The 18,983-nt window shown below is 40.7% G+C and overlaps 2 protein-coding genes across 11 annotated transcripts in view; one reads left to right on the forward strand and one right to left on the reverse strand.

The window, feature by feature from the left end:
• Positions 1-16,143, reverse strand: part of LOC105687186 (solute carrier family 2, facilitated glucose transporter member 1-like) — a 30,851-nt gene extending 14,708 nt beyond the window's left edge. For 2 of the 7 annotated variants that reach the window (XM_012402620.2, XM_048655669.1), the window contains exons 1-2: positions 14,292-14,500; positions 12,385-12,573 (exon numbers count right to left, since the gene is read on the reverse strand). In XM_012402620.2, the coding sequence (XP_012258043.2) occupies positions 12,385-12,564 (180 nt within the window). In that variant the 5' untranslated portion in view covers positions 12,565-12,573; positions 14,292-14,500. Of the gene's footprint in view, positions 1-4,092; positions 4,117-4,617; positions 4,678-4,800; positions 4,829-7,225; positions 7,445-12,384; positions 12,574-14,291; positions 14,502-15,860 lie in introns of those variants that run through there. The other 5 variants (XM_012402623.3, XM_012402621.3, XM_048655905.1 and 2 more) reach the window with 5 other exon arrangements.
• Positions 1-18,917, forward strand: part of LOC105687050 (tRNA-dihydrouridine(47) synthase [NAD(P)(+)]-like) — a 34,005-nt gene extending 15,088 nt beyond the window's left edge. For 2 of the 4 annotated variants that reach the window (XM_048655235.1, XM_048655200.1), the window contains exons 3-7: positions 6,795-6,987; positions 16,650-17,967; positions 18,086-18,453; positions 18,541-18,669; positions 18,768-18,917. In XM_048655235.1, coding sequence (XP_048511192.1) covers positions 6,923-6,987; positions 16,650-17,967; positions 18,086-18,453; positions 18,541-18,669; positions 18,768-18,840 — 1,953 coding nt within the window. In that variant the 5' untranslated portion in view covers positions 6,795-6,922 and the 3' untranslated portion in view covers positions 18,841-18,917. Of the gene's footprint in view, positions 1-6,222; positions 6,240-6,794; positions 6,988-16,222; positions 16,462-16,649; positions 17,968-18,085; positions 18,454-18,540; positions 18,670-18,767 lie in introns of those variants that run through there. The other 2 variants (XM_048655275.1, XM_012402375.3) reach the window with 2 other exon arrangements.
• Positions 18,918-18,983: the final 66 nt, after the last annotated feature.

Here is an 18,983-nt window from a genome sequence, read left to right on the forward strand (position 1 = left end):
TCAGTCGCCCGCCGAAGGCGTTACAAATAAAATTATTATACATTATTCGCTATTTGTAAGAAGTTCTTTTTCTTCATATATTCATATTTTCTAAATAATGGTATTGGTGAACCGATCGTCTAGCCTAACTTTTGGGTATATAATAAGCACAGATCGACATTGCAGATTGTTTTTTGCTTCTCTGCCGTTTTTTGCTTGACTTTTTTCATTTTCGTTGTCGCCGCGGTCAAAGTGCGCTGATGCAATCATTTCGCGTACGCGTTTATTTTTTCGTCTTTTTCGCGTTCCTTTTTTCGGTTTTTTTTTTTCTCGTCATGATTTTTGAGTCGCATACTTAAATCTACGGTATCTATTCATGAGCGTGTACAGACGTGTGCAATGCATACGCTAAATTCATTCGCGGGGATGAGATTTTAATGGAGTGCTAAAGAATGTATAATTTTAACCTTGATTTTTGATGACGACGTGACGAGTTTGAGATTATGACGTGGGATGTATTGGGTGGAAGGAAAAAATGTGCATATTATTAATAATATAAACTAGGAAGACGATGAGAAATTTAAAGATAAAAGCAAAAAACAAACGAGAATTATACAAAAGAAATCCCCCTTGTCAATTTTGTGTGATTTGCAATATCGCATAAATTTGATAATAGATAAAATTGATAAAAAGAAAAAAATCATATGAAAACACCAAAAAAACCTACAGAAGTCGTCATCGTGGATTATTGGGGCATCGATTTCGCGAATGATTATAATACGTGTACGGAATACCCGTACATCGAATAACGATTAATTATTTATTCATTCATTCATTCAGGAATTATAAATTTTGTTTCTTTCGTTTTTTTCATTTTACACGTTGATTTGCGTACACGTGAAGGAATGAATTATAGGCACGGTTTTGATTGTGGGTACACATCGATAGTTTCGTATGCTGAAACGACGATGGATGAAAAATATTTTAGAAAAGATTTAGGAAAACCGAAACTCCATGGAAAATACGACTGGGATGTAAATCGCATAGGATGCGATAACGCGTGCAACGATATCTCTGATGCAATATTACGTTACACACATGGATTACGATTGATGTTAATTGGATTCGTAACTGTCGATAATTACGGCAAATAGTTATACAGTAGATGATTAGCCAGATCATGTTGATTATCTCTCACGGAACAATTATGACAATGTAACGTAATGTTAACGCTCAAGTTTTCCCCTCGCTGGAGGGAAAAAAAATTCCATCCGATTCTGAAAGGAAACGAGAGAGGAAATTATTGAAAAAACAAAGGGTACACCGCACCCTTGCCTCACTTTCTTCTTTCTCAAAAAATTAATTCAGTTACTCTGATTAATTTCATAAAATTCATCGAATCAATTAAAAATCGACCACACGTCCGCGTACGGCAATTATACATCCGAATCAGACGCGCAGTTGCATCCGCAGCTGTGTAACGGGGGGGGAAGAAGAAAAAAATAAAAATAAAAATAATGAAAAAAACACGTTGCAGATGATAAAAGAAATTCTTCAAAACCAGTTATCCCTGCGGATAGGTAATACGGCGATACGCGATAATTTTCTTTTTTCCTCCTTCTCTCTCGTTATCATTCGTTCTATACGTATGAGGTTAACCGCGTAAAAAAGGATTTTCTTTATTTTTCATCCGTTACGTAGACGGCTTACATTTAATACACGTGTATTATATTTTGCCCGCGTATGTAACGACGATACACAGATGCGAGGAGAATAGAATAACACCCCCCGCAGCGGAGAAAAACCATGAAACATGTATCCGTAAGCGCGATATCGATTTTATGTGGTATATCGGTAATTAAGTTATTACGCACCACGTAAACATCCCGCACATCCTATGTACATGTTATACTCGACAGAAGTATGTATTCGAAAGAAGCGAGATGAAAAAAAAAAAAAGTGCCGCACCACGGCGTGAGATTAATAAGGGCGTTGAGTTTATTTAAAAATTTTTATAAACATTCTCGTTATACCAGCGATCCGAGTACGCGTTGTCTCCTTTGTATATGTAACGACGAGAGGGTCGCGGATAACCTTATCGTCCTGCGGTATCAAACATTCGCGACAACTGCAGTCCAGATATGCACATATTATGATTCAATATTTTCTGGACGAGTCGGGAGACGCCACAAAATGCAGAGGAATTGAAACGTTGACGCGCATATACGACTAAAAGTATGTACATCAGAGCAGACGTATGTGGACACTCGTATGTATACGGTACATCGAACTGTACGTACATACGCGTATCTACATACAGTTCCCATATGTATCCAGAGTTCAGAGGTCAAATACGTCAACAGAGTTCGTGTGCTTTAACTCCATACGACTCGTGAGGCACATTACGGTTAGCTGGATTCGTCGTTATTTTATACTAATGTGGGGATCCGCCGATGTACCGGAATCAAAACTCGCGGGTGGAAGAAAAAAAAGAATAGAAAAAAAGAAAAATAGAAATGAAAAAAAGAAACGGATTCGTTCGTTCTTGCAGAGGTAGAAATCGTACGCGCATTCGCGGTACGAATATACATATAATTATACCTACGGGAGTTCGGCAGAGGACTCATGGTAAGGTAAACGGTCGAATTTAATTACGCTAACGAGTGCGTAACTAATTTCAATAAATTCTATCGCGGTTAATAATTAAGCGGATGTACATGCGAGCGACGGTACATGATGACGGACGGAATTATCCGCGTTACATAATGAAATCGTCGTATGTACCTGTAGGATATATCAGGTATGTAATATAGTTGAGTGCATACGAGTGCACGGGTACGTTTCTATTCAAGCGAATATGTAGCACTCGGTATTCTACGAGCGTGTAAAATTTTTTTAATACTTATATATGTATACACCGATGGCAGGTACGTTCGTCAAATTGTTGCGCGGGACGCTTGCGTGCCGACAATTTTTTTTTTTTTTTTTGCACAAATTTATTTTCTCCAATTATTTTTAGGATCCGATGACAAATCCGGCGAAATTCGTTGTCGATCATGAAATTCGATCGGTTGGCGCGCGTCTTGTACCGTTATTCTTGTTTTTTTCGGACGAGGTTCCCGATGCGAGCCTCGCCCAGATAAAAGGTACACGAATTATTCGAACAATATTACGTAATGTATAAATATCGATAACGACGTTGTATCGATAGATTGTAGATAATAGGTGTTTTAAGGTATGTAACGTACGTTGTACACATGTATCGTGAAATTATCGTCGTCGTCGTTATATTGTGAATTGCATAAAAAACGAGTAACGATTATTAATAAAATGATGGAATTTGACGTTAAAAAAACCTCGCGTCCGTATACATGTATCGAGGAGAAGAAGGATAAAATAAAGTACACGGGGACGCGTTCGCAATCGTCGCGGCGCGAATCTCATTCTGTCGCATGTGGGCTCGTAATAATAATACTTGTAAAAATGATAAACGCCACATTCCACATCGCATGATTTTCTCATTACGGTTCATTAAAATTTTCACGCGATACATGCCGCTCCGCACACATGGGTGAGACACCAGCGGGATACCTATGCGGATCCTTTTCTCCTCCGGTTTTCGACAGGGTGCGAAAAAATCCGAAAGTTATAGGGGGAAAGAATTTTTTTTCTCGACCGCCTCGACGCCGTTTTACCCACGGCGCGGATTCTTTTATACATATGATTTGAATTTGAACGATCTTTGAACCGTCCGCGCGATAGGATATATCGCGCTTTATTAGATAAGTGGCGATGTCCTCCCAGCTGCGAGCGCAATTTTGTCATTGTCCGCCGTTGCGGGGTACATAAGCCATATACATGACCGTATCGCGTATGGTACGGCGGACCGCCATGATGGCGATTTCTTTAGGTAGACCTATTACCGCGTCTCGCGGGGTCTGTAGAGAGAAAAATCTACTCTTCAAATGCGACGTGCAGGTGCAGATCGGACTCGTGCGTAACATGCGGTGGTGTATGCATATTTTTATTGTACAAATTTGTGTACGCATTAATTTTAGATCATTAAGATGAATCTCAATTCTGTCTGCTGATATATATGCACATCCTACTCACCAAATCCTTATCCCCGGTGTGCTGCTTTGAATAGAAAATAAGACAATTTATAATTTTACACATCATTGAAACAGCGACGATGCATAACGCAATGCGGCAACGAATGAAATTCGTCGTCGTCGTCGTCGTCATCGTCATGACTGTCGTCGTTCGGATGACGCCGTTCCCGCACCGCGAGATTTATTATATTAATATTACAGATGAAATAATTAAGCGATCGTCATTCAAGGCATAAAGATCACGTTCGTGAGTGATCAAGATTCAATGGAACGGACTGTAGGTTGTAATATAGGTGCGCGTATAATAATTGAAATTGCGCATCCCGTTGCAGCTGTTCAACTCACAATCGTTGTTACGTATTTATTGAATTTTTTTTGTCGCTTTTTCAGTCGTTCAAAGTGCACATTCGTCGGTATATTTCGTGGGCACCCGCGTTGCGACGAACATGTGAATATTTTTGAACGAAAATTTCTTTATTTCATCGATGAAAAACGAAAAATGAGAAAATTGTGAGTAAAAATTTACCTTTGTCGTGGGATTCAGCGCGGTAGGTGTAGACGGCTGTTCCTCGATATCGCTTTTAGACTGATTAATGTATGCGGGGATAAAATATGAAAATACACTCGTTAGTTGTTAATATTCCGATAGGTAATTCCGTGTATCACGTGTACACATGTCAGTCTATTCGGACGTCCTTTGGATCTTTACCTTTTCGTCCAACTCCATTATCGGTGCGCTGCATGAAAAAGTAAAGCGAAAAAAGTGGTACAATACAAAGATAAGATGAAAAGTAGGTATGTATATTTAACAATAGCATCCGTGTCGAGTTTGCGTGATCTAGATCGAATTGGAGCATCGATAGCCGTATTATTTGTATACCGAACACGAGGAATTTTCGAAAATCAGCGCGTGCTCCGGTCAGAATGATCGATCGGTCGATCGTCGTACGTGATGCAGGGACATCAAAATCTTGCGAGATAAGAAGATATAACAATTATTTATTTCTGAGAAACGATCGATACGCGGAATGAAGCAGTCGAAGCTCGTGACAAGCAATTTGCACTTGATGTTATCGCATTTAGCACAGTATCACGAAATCGGCAAATATAACGAACGGTGTGTGCAGCTGAAGAAACGTTGCACAAGAATAACGTAGAACTCGACTCGCCCCGTCAATTCGGAGGACCGAAAATCTCGGCCGATAAAAAATTGAACGAAAAATTTCAAAATATACGGCAGACGAGAAGCTCCACAAGGAGGTATGCAGACGCGCAATATCGATAGGAAGAACAGAAAGAACGATGGAATAAAAGGAGAAAAATTATTCATGGAAATTGCGCGACGCGTACGTTTTACGTAACGCGAGATCTGCGGCGGTTAGAAAAGTTGGAAATTTTACGTTGACGCGGTAAAGGTGCGGGCTCTGGTTACGCGTCTCGTCAAGGGTATCCAGAGGTCGTCTCATCTCCGAAATAACGATCGTTCGGATTTTGAAAAATCTCAATACGCGCGTTAACGAAACAAATTTATGCCTCGATTAATCGACGAGGAATTTCATTGGATAAATTTATGTCATACCCACGCGCGTGCGGGTGTGAGTGTAATGTACACATATTCGGATAAAACGATACGGATAAGATAAAACGTCGTCAATCGCTAATTATGTTTGTGCTACCGGGTGATTTACTTTACAGCCTTTCGTCGAGGGTGTCGATCACTCAATCGTTGACAAACGATCTACGTCGGATTCGGATCATTTTTATAACGCAGAGTCCGGTATCGCCGCGTTCACGGTCGTGCGGTGTGTTTGTTTTTTTTTTTTTTTTTTTTGTTCTCTCTTCCTCTCGCGATGAACCGAAGGTACAACGCGACACGGAAAAAAAAATGATTCGAATAAAAAAAACCGGTTGACAATCGAACGATAAAAAATGAGCCGATAGGTTCAAATTGTACGCACTTCGTACGTAAGTCCCGATTGGTGGATCGGCTCGGCATCTGCAGGTGCCAACGTGCGGGGTGATATATATATTTCGATGTACCTGGTCGTCAACGCACCTGCAGCTAATCAGCGGTGGATCCATTTAGGCAAATCGTATAACGGCATATTAATCAAATTTACGATATCTGGTGTCGTAGCTGTTGTTTTTGTAAGTCATAAATCTGATTCTAATTACGTCTACGACGACTTTTGGTTATCTTGTCAATCGACTGTCCAATCGGGCCGAATATTGAGGCGCGATTATCTGATTGATAAATATAAAATAACTAAAAATACTGCACTAATATCCTCGTGATATCACGTGATCGGAATATGATTCTGTAGCGATACCTGCAGCGTAGTCGGATCACGGATTTTAACGATCCTCCAAGATCTATTGGGAATTTATGGAGTGCATCAAATTACCAACTAATTTATAACTAATATACTCCCTGAGGATGCACTTCACGTGAGTAACTGACCTTCGGAACAGGGTATGGCTATAAATAAAATCATGTGGATGGGGATGAAAAAAAAAGTGTCTGGAATTCTAGTAGTTACTTCATTTCGCTCAGTTTTTTTCATTCCAATAATTAACGAGCGGAGAGAAGTAAACGTAACGGTCTATAACCGTGCCGCACTCCACTATTGGACAATGAAATCTAGGGCGGCAATTGTTGTAATTTCATTTTCGTTACAGACTTTCGTTTCGATATATTTGCAGAGGGATTCTCCGCACTCGTGAATTTGGAAAATAAAAGCTCCGTGAGAGTGGCTCAATTTTTTCCCCGTCGAACGTGGAGACCTTTCTGTAATCCTGAAGGTCGGAGTCGATGGCGAAGCGGAGAACGGATGCCAAAAGACGATCAAACGACGAGGATGAGAATTTACACTTGGACGATTTTAAAAACGCAGAGGTACGAAAAAGTTTTTTTGCCGCCTCTACGGACGTGGAGTTGCAATTTTTTGTCGAGAACCTTTGGTAAGAAATTTGGAAAAAAAAACTGGAAACTTCAACAACCGGAAGGAATAAATTAATCGAAGATCGAAAATAAAGTAGATGTACACGTTATGTAACTTGGTCAAAGTTGCGGTTGGAAGAATTTACCTATAAAAAAGGTCGAAGGGCGAATCGACTTATGACGATAAACTGACCTGTTTGTTCGTTATCCGTAATGCAGGTGCAAAGGGTGCTTTATATGTATATATATATATATACGCTCTACGTATACTCAGGTGTACGATATATCTTTCTACAATGTCGTATAGGTGAAAACTCGTAGTCGGATGGATATGCGACCAGTTCGATTCGTGGCACTGGTGGTTATGCGCGGTTTCCACTCTGTATGGCAACCCTCGCGATCTCGCCACCCCCGCGAGACTACAAGGGCTGGTCGCGGGCCTTGAATACCCAGGGAACGCGCAGACGCGAATCCAGCACATCGTGCACACGTATACAACGCGATAGGGCCAGGGTTTTCGATCGAAATTTCGAATTCGGACAGACTTCCCGAGCCACGTCGACGATTTTTTTTCGGGATTTCGACCGTCGATCGGCCGTCGTCCCAAAGAACGTCTTCGATCCGTTCCGTCCCTCGCCCCGCACCCCACGGCGCTCGGATCGAATGTACCTGCCAAGATCCGCGGAATCGCGTTCAAGGATCGGGTCGAATTGCGTCACGGATTGCGCGATGTTGCGTTACGTTCCGCGACGCTTGCATCTGGGTCTGTGTACATTTTCAGTTTTCGGATCTAATAACGAGTCCCGAAAGTTTCGTCAGCGAACGAGACACCGACCCCCACGAACGAGCGCGGCGAGGAACGTCGATAACGCGGCGTCGGCCACCTCGCGCGTCCACGACCTGACCTCCATACTACCGCTAACGTGTGCTAGCCCGACGCTACCACACTCCTGAGGAAATTGAATTTGGACCATCGCGTAATTAGACGTCGATAAGCCGCGAATTAGTAGGAGTCCACGGTTGGTATTCGGGTACACGTTAATCGCTCCATCGCGTAAAAACTTGCGGTTACATTTCATCTGTCGGGCTTATCGGACATCCGACTCGACAGCGCGATCCTTGATCCGGTGATAGAGATACCTACGTCGTATCGAAACATTTGGGTAAATGAAAATTCAATGAAAAGATTTTCGAACCCCGGAAAATGACGATCGGTCGAGGGTATCGGATGTCACATCGCTCTCTCTCTCTCTCTCTCTGGTGATAAAATTGTTCGGTCTGAGCCGAGGTAGGATAATTTCGACAGAACGAGAGAGATTTCTTCAAAACTTCCACCGCAACTACGCGGATTATCCGAACGGAAACGCATCAGACTAGAGTTTTTCCGTTATATTATCATTGTTGCATCATATACGAGATCGCAACGACCCGACGTCGTGACGTCAGCATGACGGTGTCAAACATAAACGCCACACCCATTTCGCATCACCGTCCGACGACAATGACTCACACATTTTTCCAATTCTTCGAATTTTCTCATTCAGATTCTCGAAGGGTTAAAAATCTTCCACGGCATATACATACGATTAGTGCACGATCGATACCCGATAACGTTTTATTGCACGTACAACGATTGAAAAAACAAAAACAAAAACAAAAAAAGAAAATAAAAACCTCCAGGCGTGATTCACGGTCTGTCTATGTACTACTCGCGTTACATGTAGACAGTGCATACCTTGAAACGGGTCTCGCAAGTGGGTGGAAATTTTTACAGTTAATACGGACAAGTCTCTGTTGCAGCACGTGACTAGAGACACGAACGCGTCGCACGTGCTTTGCGTCGGAAGAGAACCGCGGGAGCGCGAAATAGGAGAGGAGGTACCAAGAATTGATCGAGCCGGCTATCGGGAGGATTACCCAATACTGCGTAATATACCTATGAAAGTAAATCGCTGACTCATTCCCTGTACACGTGACGAGGCATCTTCATTTTTTTTATATACATCTATTTCTTGCTTTTTCTATTTTCGGAATAAACGAGATCCACGGGTCGTTCGCGGGATCTTTTTGATCGGGCCTTCATGACGGTGAGAAAAGAAATTTTCAACCGATACAATTATCGGCTATTTATATCCGATGTAAGTTATAAAATATTACGAGATTGGGAACCCCTGTAAACTTTATATTTAGCTGGCAGTCCAGACGACGACGGGTGTACCATGCGCGTATGTATACGAATGATATACATATATGTAATATGTATACGTATATGTATTTATGTGCACGTAGCCTGTTCTGGGACCGAGGATGACGACATCCGGTTCGAATTTTCGATATACGTATAACACCTGACACTAGAACCCCACCACGGTGGTGGTAGTGAGTTCGAAAGAGGGTTACACCGACGTTGCGTCAGCCTGCGTGGCGTCGTCGTTTTTCCGACGTCCTAGGTCACCGCGAGTCTACATACCTACCCCGCTGTACGGTATATACGAGCGTCGGACGAGCCCCCGAGGTTTTTTTTCTGCTCGAATTGCTTTTTTTTTTTTAATCATATTCATCGCGGCTCCGGAATAAAACGTAAACGAATTTTGTATAACTCGCATGTAAATCAACTTGCAGATCCAGATTTTACGAGGTGGGATCGATCGTGAAAGGAGAAAGAGATAAAAAGAAAAGGAGCGTCCCAATTTTAAACCCAAGGATTGATTATAAACGAGAAAGATGAATGGGAGTTTTTTTTTTTTTTTTTTTCAATCTTCCTTCCGAAATTTCCTGCGTGGGTGAGGGAAACGGATGGGTTTATATATTTGGATTAAAAGCGAGGGCGAGGAATCTCCTGGTCCCCGTGAGGCTCACAGTCGTTTTCGCTGTGACCTTTGCTCTTCGGAGCTCCTCGCAACACGTTCAGCTCTAGGCAACGCAACAGTCGTGACGTCATACCCGCAAGCCTCCGGACACACCCACGCCGACGACCAATGGGAACACGTTATACCGCACGCCGACTCCAAAGCCGACGACGTTGACGCCAGTCGATACCTACGCTTTTCTCATAAACTTTGCCCACCATTTCCGTCACGAATATACCCACCACTACCGCCACCAGACCCTCGTTTTTCCAGCGACGCAACCGCAAAAACGTCGTCGGGCACTCAAAGTCGTATACTAGGTGCGGGCCACCGTACCTTCTATTGACGTAGGTCACCGACTCGTTGAATATAATAAAAATAGTCACGTCATCTGGTCGAACGAGAAAGGTTGCGATCGAAGTAAAAACGAACGAGTTACTTTGTCAATAATAGTAGAATAGAACGCGTCTGGAACGAGATCCGGCTGAAATCGGATTGACCTTACCACTGGACTCTGTTTCGACGACCTCCAATTATCCGCGAAATCTGATCTCCGTCTCATTTGTCACATTATATTTCGCGTTGTACATGACTCGGACTCGAGTCCGACTCCGCCCGGCTGATAAGACGATTGTTGTGTTTTCAAATATTATAGTCGACGGGAATTCGTGTCGTAAAAATTAACAAGCGTATTTGTCCGCCTAATTATTAGTTGTTTATTTTTCCGGATTTACGTAGCGAACCGCGAGTTGGTCGCGATGATTGATCGCTCTCCCAATTTCTGGACGTTTGCTGTGTAAGAAATCACGAGATTAGAAACATCGTTTCTGTGTACATTGTACACGAGGGCGCGAATGTGTGTGTGTGTGTGAGGCGCCTACGGGTATACATATACGTACGTGCATGAAACGAGTGTATCGCTCGCAATTTTCTAAAAATAAAGTACAAATGGAAGGAGGTGAATTTGGGGTTTGTACCGTCTGGAAATAAGTCTTCTGCGAAATTCGAAGACGACCGCGTGCGTTACGGTTACGGTCGGTCAGACTCTAATTGTATCGTGTATGTACGAACGTACGTACGTACGTTGTAAAGTAAACTATACTCTTGAAACACGATTCCAACGTACCTCGACTATCACCGAAGTCGATTCAACGCTAGCTATCCGAATCAAATTCCTTGACGAAAAGTTATAATTATCGTTAGAGAAGCGCGGTCGCTCATTACCCCTACAATAATCCCAATGACCGACGCGATAACTCTGAATTATTATTTATAACAACGCATTCTATCGTCGCGTATTAGGGTCAGACGGATCAAACGAAATTTTTCCACTCATTTCTGAATTTGCTAGATATACATTCGTTACACAATATAATAATTAAGTCATCTGATTATTAAATTCGCTCGATTGCACACACGCAACGCATATGTGTGACTAATGACTTTTTCATTTTCGCACTCCAAATATTGTTGCTTTTAATTAATTTATCTTTTTTTATTTTCCTCTCATTTCCACTTTCACGTACAACATAATTTGCCCAAATATATGTGGGATAACGCGAACATATTATCGCGCGAATAAAACCAGCTGATAGCTGGATCTAAAAATATAAAAAAAAAAAATATATATTACAAACGGACACGCGGAACGATCGCAAATCGCCTTACGTATACGCAAGTTACCCATACCTAATTATGTAACGAACGTTTAAATAACCGAAGGCGTTTTTGTTCTTTTTTTCTTTCATCTTCTTTTTTGTGTTGTTTTTTTTTTTGCTTCGAAAATTTATTTATAAGCTGCAGACCATACGTGCGTTCGCGTGTATTATAAGTTTAGTTCGATGCGTCGCGACGCTGTTGGCACAAAATTCTTCACTAAAATTTTTCACTCTCATTTATACTGTACGCCGAAATACCGTGTATTGTCAATTTGCTGGGTCATAAATTTATTTTCAATAAAATAACGCTGATTCATTGTTCAAGCGGATTGAACGAGTATATTTGTACAGATTATAGAAAAAAGAAAAACGAAAACTCCCTACTTCGTGCTGGTGGAGTTTGAAAATCTCCTTTGGAAAGTTTAAAAGTAAGAGAAACGATTTTTACCCTACAAATCATTTCGCAGGACTCTCGCCGGAATACGTGACCGATGTCAAGTGCTACCGCGAAGACTGCGACTATACTTCGGATCGTTTGTATGAAACCTGGGGTTTATTAACGAAAATTAAATTTCTATTTACAGTATTGTTTAAAGAAAAAAAAAAAAAAATCAACAAGAAGAACAAGAGGTACATACGAAAAAAAAATATATTACTTTATATTCGTTTCATCATCCAACCTCCTTACCCAATTGTTGAATATTTTCATCTCGCGGAGATGACCGATTTTCTCAACCTTGGAGCTTTTTTTACAGGCATAATGATATAACAGGTGAACTCCGCGACAGTATTCGGGATTGATAATTTTCCAATTTAATGTTTGGTGTAATTTTATATTTCCTTACCGCTCTCGCAGATAGAGGAATAGTAGTATCCCTGGTGTAGATAGGAACGTCCAGGTCACTGACGCTGCTACTGATACTCGCCGCTCTCGACATTCCGCCAGGTACCGAAAGTTGAGTAGGTCTCAAGGGATGCGAATCGGCGATGTAACCCTCTCCGAAATCGTCGTCGTCTCGGTCCATCGGGGGAGGCTGTGTTGTACGGTAAAAAAAAAAAAAATAGAGACAAGTTTTATCACGGTTCTCAAAATGATACAATGAAAGGTTGAAATTTGTAAATATTGTTTTCCAATTCCCTGCATTTTGGTAACAAAATTTTTCACATACAAATTATATTATTTAAACCTATGAAACGGAGTGAACACGCGGAACGGGGAACGTTGTGTTAATCGTTTCATAAATGCTCGAAGAAAATCGTTCAACGTATTGTACGACGAGCGCGGGGATCTTTGTAAGTGTAAATGGATTGCGACGAAACGGGTCACTGCATCCTATGTTATTACTTTAGCTCATGCTGCAACGTAACGTTGCGCGGGGACGTATTATTCTCGGAGATTCTCAGTTTATGTTTAATCTGTTCTTTCGCCGTTCAAAAACGTGTTAATCGTCGAACCGGAGACGTAGGCAGCGTCAATAAAATTCGAACGCTATGACTGAGAGGGAGAGTCCCCGCAGGATTTCCCTATGTCAAATATTCTTGGCAGATGATCAAGGCTACAACCCAGTGAACGCTATGCTCTACCCTTCGAATCAATGAGTAGAATTCAACGATCAAGATCGGTGCAGTGGACTCCGAAATATGTGGAATCGACGTACCGGATCGACTAGATTTTCTTGAGGCTTGATTGAAAGGGAAGGGGGGAAAAAAAAAGGAGAAGACGCGTATGCGGGGGCTCGGCACGTGGATAATCAATCAATCAATCATCTGATCCTTCGGTGACGCGTGCCCGGAATACTGGCAAATCGAATGCGCATATGGATGTAATAAATAAAAACTGCGTAGTATGTACTAGGATTAAATGAAATTCATTAAGGGTAATTATCCACATGTTAGATTCTATGGCGATGAATGGCGCCTGTATGTATAGGTGATAGCTTCGCGTTACGTTGATCACGAGACATGTCGGCGGAATGTATTTTGCATTACTAGTTTTTCTTCGAGTGCATGTGTGTTACAATTCTATTTACGCGATGTGGAACATTGCCATCGAGCGAAGCTGGTTGTTTCTTATAAAATGTCAAATTATCTGGCAGAGAAGCACCGAATTGTAACGTAACATTCCGCTGTTGACAAAATATAATTATATAAAACGCGGGATAAATGAACTTTGTTTGAACACTGCGTATACCGTGGATATAATAATTTGAAGGCTGTACGATGAACCTGCATTCATTTGAATTCATTCATTTTCTTCAGATCGCAAGCGAGTCTCAAGTTTATTCGACACATCTCTCAACGGGATTAGATCACAGCGAGGAGGAAAAAAAAAAAGAGGATGAAAAACAGAAATGCAAGGTCAATTATGTTACTCTTGTTATTTATTAAGGAGTCACTCTATACGATTTACGTAGATCATCGAATGATCGGTATAACCAGTTTAATCTGCGTTTTGTTAAATGAACCAACGTAACGTCCGGACCAACAACGAACTTTGGATGCGAGTCGATCAATGATTGTTTAACACTAGGTGCGCAATCGATAAAACTTATGACGTGAATAGCTTTTATGGTCAGTTGCATAAAGCAATTGTCTACGAGAAGGGAGATGACTGGCTGTTGCAGTCGGTCAAGTTCATCTGGCCTGCGATAGCGGCAAAAAGTTGATGTGAATGAGGAAACCAATGAATATCTGTTAGAAATCAATCGAAGTTCATTGAATTATTGCGGTGAGGTATAACTCGATAATTTACCTGACGATTTTATCCTACGTATTCAAAGATGAGCTGTATATGTACGGGGGGATTGTTGATTTTGTTTTAGATTCGTTAGTAGGCTAACGATGGTTTGGATGTTTAGAATACCACCACTGCTGAACTTTGATTTAGAAATGCAAAGGGAAGGAAAATCAAGTAAAACAACACCCGAACCTGCACCGCCTCGAGAAGATACGTTCTTGAGACTGAGCTAGAGGACGCGGATCGTCGCGACGCCGACGTCGACGTGAAATCTCTACGTCGGTTTGCTAAATTTAATTTAACTTAAATTTAACACAGGGCGTCGTCGTCAGGCGAGCCTCCGCCGCATCCGATGAGAAGATATATTAGAGAGATTTCAAATTTTTCGCTCTTTCGCGCATCCCCCTGCGTCAAAACCGTTATAGCTATACCAATTTTCTCTGACCATCGAAGACGTAACTCTATTTCGAGGATTTTAGAATGAAAATTCACCAGCCACAAACCGCTCAGAATAGCTTGTACCCTCCGCCATTCAAAAATCTCCCGGCGATGATAATTTAAGGATTTTAAACGGGTGTCGGATAATCAGGAAATATTTGACCGGCGGATATTATTTTCAAAATATCAAGGTCGATAGATCCGAATGCGATATGCGTGAACAAAACATATTTACCGAAAATTCTGATCGATGAAATTTCAAGATTAAAATGAATTTGAAGCAAACTTAAATGAGTTTCTGATACTTCTTTTCAGTATTTCTATTTTCGCTCAGCGCGTAAATAACAAATTGGTATGCAAATCCCGTGATTTTGTTTATTTTTACATTTGAAATTTCCACTTAAAGCATATTTGTCACTGAAACTACGTCATATAGGGCAATGTTCACATCAATTTTACTCCAATGCTCATGGTAAAAGTTACAATATGCGAAATGACAGACCGATGCGTTGCTTGCGCATTGTGCAATAGAATCGCACGGGATGAATTTTTTTTCTCTGCGATTGGAAAGTGAAATCAGAGCAAAAATCTTACAGAAATTTTACAGTTTACATTTTCCAGGTTTATAAAGCTAAAAATTTAATATCCTTAATCAGCTTCATTCTTTGTTACATTGGTAGATTCATTTCAAATCGTTTTTGTTGTTTAAATCGCCTTCGATCAGCATTTCGTGTTTATCGCTAATTTAACTTTCTATTCTAATTTCAAGATCTACTGACTCTTGTTATTTTTGAACGAAAATATCCTCCATTCTAATGGATTTTTAATGACATAATATATTCCTCTCATCTGTTGATCTACCTTCCCAATTTCTGTAGCGGGAAATACTTTGGAAAAACAGCTAAATTACAGAGTGCAACTTTTGAGTGCATCACATTTGTGCATCCTGATGTCGGTCATGACATCTGACGACAAGGTATTGAACTTTGATCAAAATGCAGTACGAACTTACATATCGTCGTACAAAAATGAATTTTCATATTTATCACAAATAATTGCGACGTTATAATATTTGGGACATTCGGTACGGCAAAATGTTCTAAAGTGTTGGACATGGACATTGCTTGACGACTCAACAATACTCACGTTTATGTTGGAAAAATGATAACCAGATCTTTTCCTTAGGCAGGTTCTGCATTCTAAACTTCCACGTAAAGTTCATGTTACACCAACGGATTCAATTCCAAATTTGGAAATTCTCAAATCTTCTTTATTCGTCTCAACAGAATAATTTTGTGCGCAAATGTAAAAGAATCCTCTTGCTTATTGTTAGTTGATAGATGACAACGATGACGATGTTCTCACGTGCGTTATTAACGTCTATCAAAATCTGATGTATCCCGTATAGGATAGCTGTTAGTCTTTAGATTATAGTAAAACAAGGAATTAGTATCAAACTGCATGAAAACACTTTTAATCACGAATTCTATAGGGCTCAAATTGTTTATTTTTCACGGGAGATGTAAGCCGGAAATGCCAATGTTCTTACGTCCGTACGTATAAAAACAATAAACAAACATGCCTTGATTCGTTTTTTAACCAGAAGGGTGCGTAGCTGAACTTCAGCTGAACCACAACTGAACTTATTGGGGAGCGTAAAGATGGCTGATAGCACCGAAAAAAGTGACAATGTATCATTAGATTTAAATGATGATAAACAGAAAGGAGTATGCGCCATCAGGCCAGAGTAAGAGGAATAATTAACAAACAATATTTACAGCTACTGGACAGGAATGTCATTCGCTGATTTTAACAATATAATAAAAAGCACCTCATGGTTGAAATCTAGCCTCAATATCCCATGCTTTCGATCGTCAGAATTTTTTGAATCTCTACCGATTTTTTTTCTTTGATTTTGTCTTTCTCTTCTTATAGATTCATAGTAAAAGATCATGTCAGACTCTTAGCGGAGGAGTGCTTGACAGAGGCTGATAAGGAAAAAGTAGCACTTCAGTTAAATGATTCGGTCATCGAGGAGTCTGGGGAAGAGCTCGGTGAACAGCCATTGACAAAAAAACCCAAGTTTGATGACAAGAAAGACAAGCTTCGAGGGCAAAACAAGGCTCGTGCACCTCCATATAAACCTCCAAGAGATGCGAACATCTGCCCTTGGCTTGTGGACCAGGCAGTCGGAGAGCCTGAAAGAAAATGTGACAAACGTTGCCAGTTTATGCATGACCGAGCAGAATATTTGAAAATAAAACCTCCGGATATAGCAGAGAAATGTTTTTTCTTTGAGAGAAACGGTCGGTGCCCTAGAGGTGTTGCTTGCAGAATGGGTGGCATGCATTTGACTGAAAGTGGATTGAACATCGTCGATGAAGAAAAGTTTGAAGAGTACAAAAAAAAACCACCAGCTACAAAAAACCAACTGCCAAAAGATTTGCAGAACAAAATTAGAAAACATGCGTACAATTTTTCTAGAGCTGAGAAGATTGTCAAGGCCAATGATGCAGCTAGGAAAAACAGAGCTGCTAATGTCGAAGATAAAATAAAGAATGTAACGCTGACTGCAGATGAAAATATTAGAGCTGAAACCAATGGCAACCTTTCTCATACAGGATTAGATGATGACTCAAAAGTTCCTCTGATAGATAACTCAACAAAATTCTTTAAAGATTCATCACTCACTAAAGAAGAACCCAAACTTGGGCCGGTCTCAGATTATGATACAATCAAGGAGTTGCCATCTGAAAAGCGACAAATCAATTGGAAAGACAAAATCTTGTTGAGCCCGTTGACTACCGTCGGCAATCTTCCGTTTCGTAGAATCTGTAAGGAATATGGAGCAGATTTTACTTGCGGAGAAATGGCTCTAGCTCCAAAGTTATTGAAAGGTGCCAACGAAGAATGGGCCTTAGTAAAGCGTCATGAATCTGAGGACGTATTTGGTGTCCAAATATGCGGCAATAATCCTGGAGTTCTTGCAAGATGTGCGCAAATGTTGGAAGACGAAATAGAAGTAGATTTCATCGATCTCAATCTGGGATGTCCAATCGATCTTATCTACAGGCAAGGAGGTGGCAGCGGAATGCTCAATAAATCAAACGTCTTGGAAATCACAATCAAATCCATCAGTCAGGTGCTATCGATTCCCCTGACTGTCAAAACTAGAATGGGAGTTTATATGGATAAACCAGTTGCTCATAATTTAACTCCAAAGTTTCGTGACTGGGGAGCTTCTATGATTACGGTGAGGGATAATAATGTGAAAGAAATATTTGGAACCGAGTATGATTATAATTATAGGACAAAAATCACATCTCTGTGGAAGATTTGATTCGAATTTTTTAATTAAAAATCATTTTTAGGTCCACGGCAGGTCTCGAGAGCAGAGGTATACAAGGATGGCAGACTGGCAATATATTGAGAAGTGTGCTGCTGCAGCAAAGCCGATTCCTATTTACGGAAATGGAGATATATTATCATTTGAAGATTACCAGACAGCGAGAGAAACTTGCCCTTCTATACAGGGTGTTACTATAGGACGTGGTGCTTTAATTAAGCCATGGATATTCAACGAAATCAAAGAACAAAAAATTTTAGATATTTCCAGTAGCGAAAGATTCGAGATCATTAAAAAATATGTGAATTATGGACTCGAACATTGGGGTTCTGACACTCGTGGCGTGGAGACGACAAGACGATTCACGCTTGAATGGATGTCGTTTTTGCACAGGTGGAAAATCTATGACTGAACTGCTGAAGAAGTAGCAACGAAACGAATATTCAAATATTTGAACGGCCGTCTCATTTCTTTGTCCAGGTATATTCCGGTGGGTATTCTGGAACGACCGCCTCAAAAGATAAACGAAAGGCCGCCGTACTTCCGAGGTAGAGATGACATGGAAACGCTATTGGCCAGTTCAAATTGTGCGGATTGGATAAAAATATCGTAAGATCGTTATAGATATTGTCAGACCACGTATTACGAGTGCATATTTTCCCTCGACTAGTGTGCAATGTTAAATCTTTGGACCTCCGATTTTTCAGGGAAATGCTACTCGGCAGAGTTCCGGAAGGATTCCATTTCTTACCGAAACACAAAGCGAACTCATGGAAATAAAAATCCCCCACACTTTGCTTACTATTTGTACAAAAAAAGAGCAGACCGTTACAAGTAGAAATAATATCTTATAGAAAGCGCTGTCATTTTTTGATTTCCATTCACGAATTTCCGTGCTACTACGAAAAGCCTTCGATCAATTG

The sequence above is a fragment of the Athalia rosae genome, chromosome 1 (genome assembly GCF_917208135.1).
Source record: "Athalia rosae chromosome 1, iyAthRosa1.1, whole genome shotgun sequence".
NCBI classification, from domain to species: Eukaryota; Metazoa; Arthropoda; class Insecta; order Hymenoptera; family Athaliidae; genus Athalia; species Athalia rosae.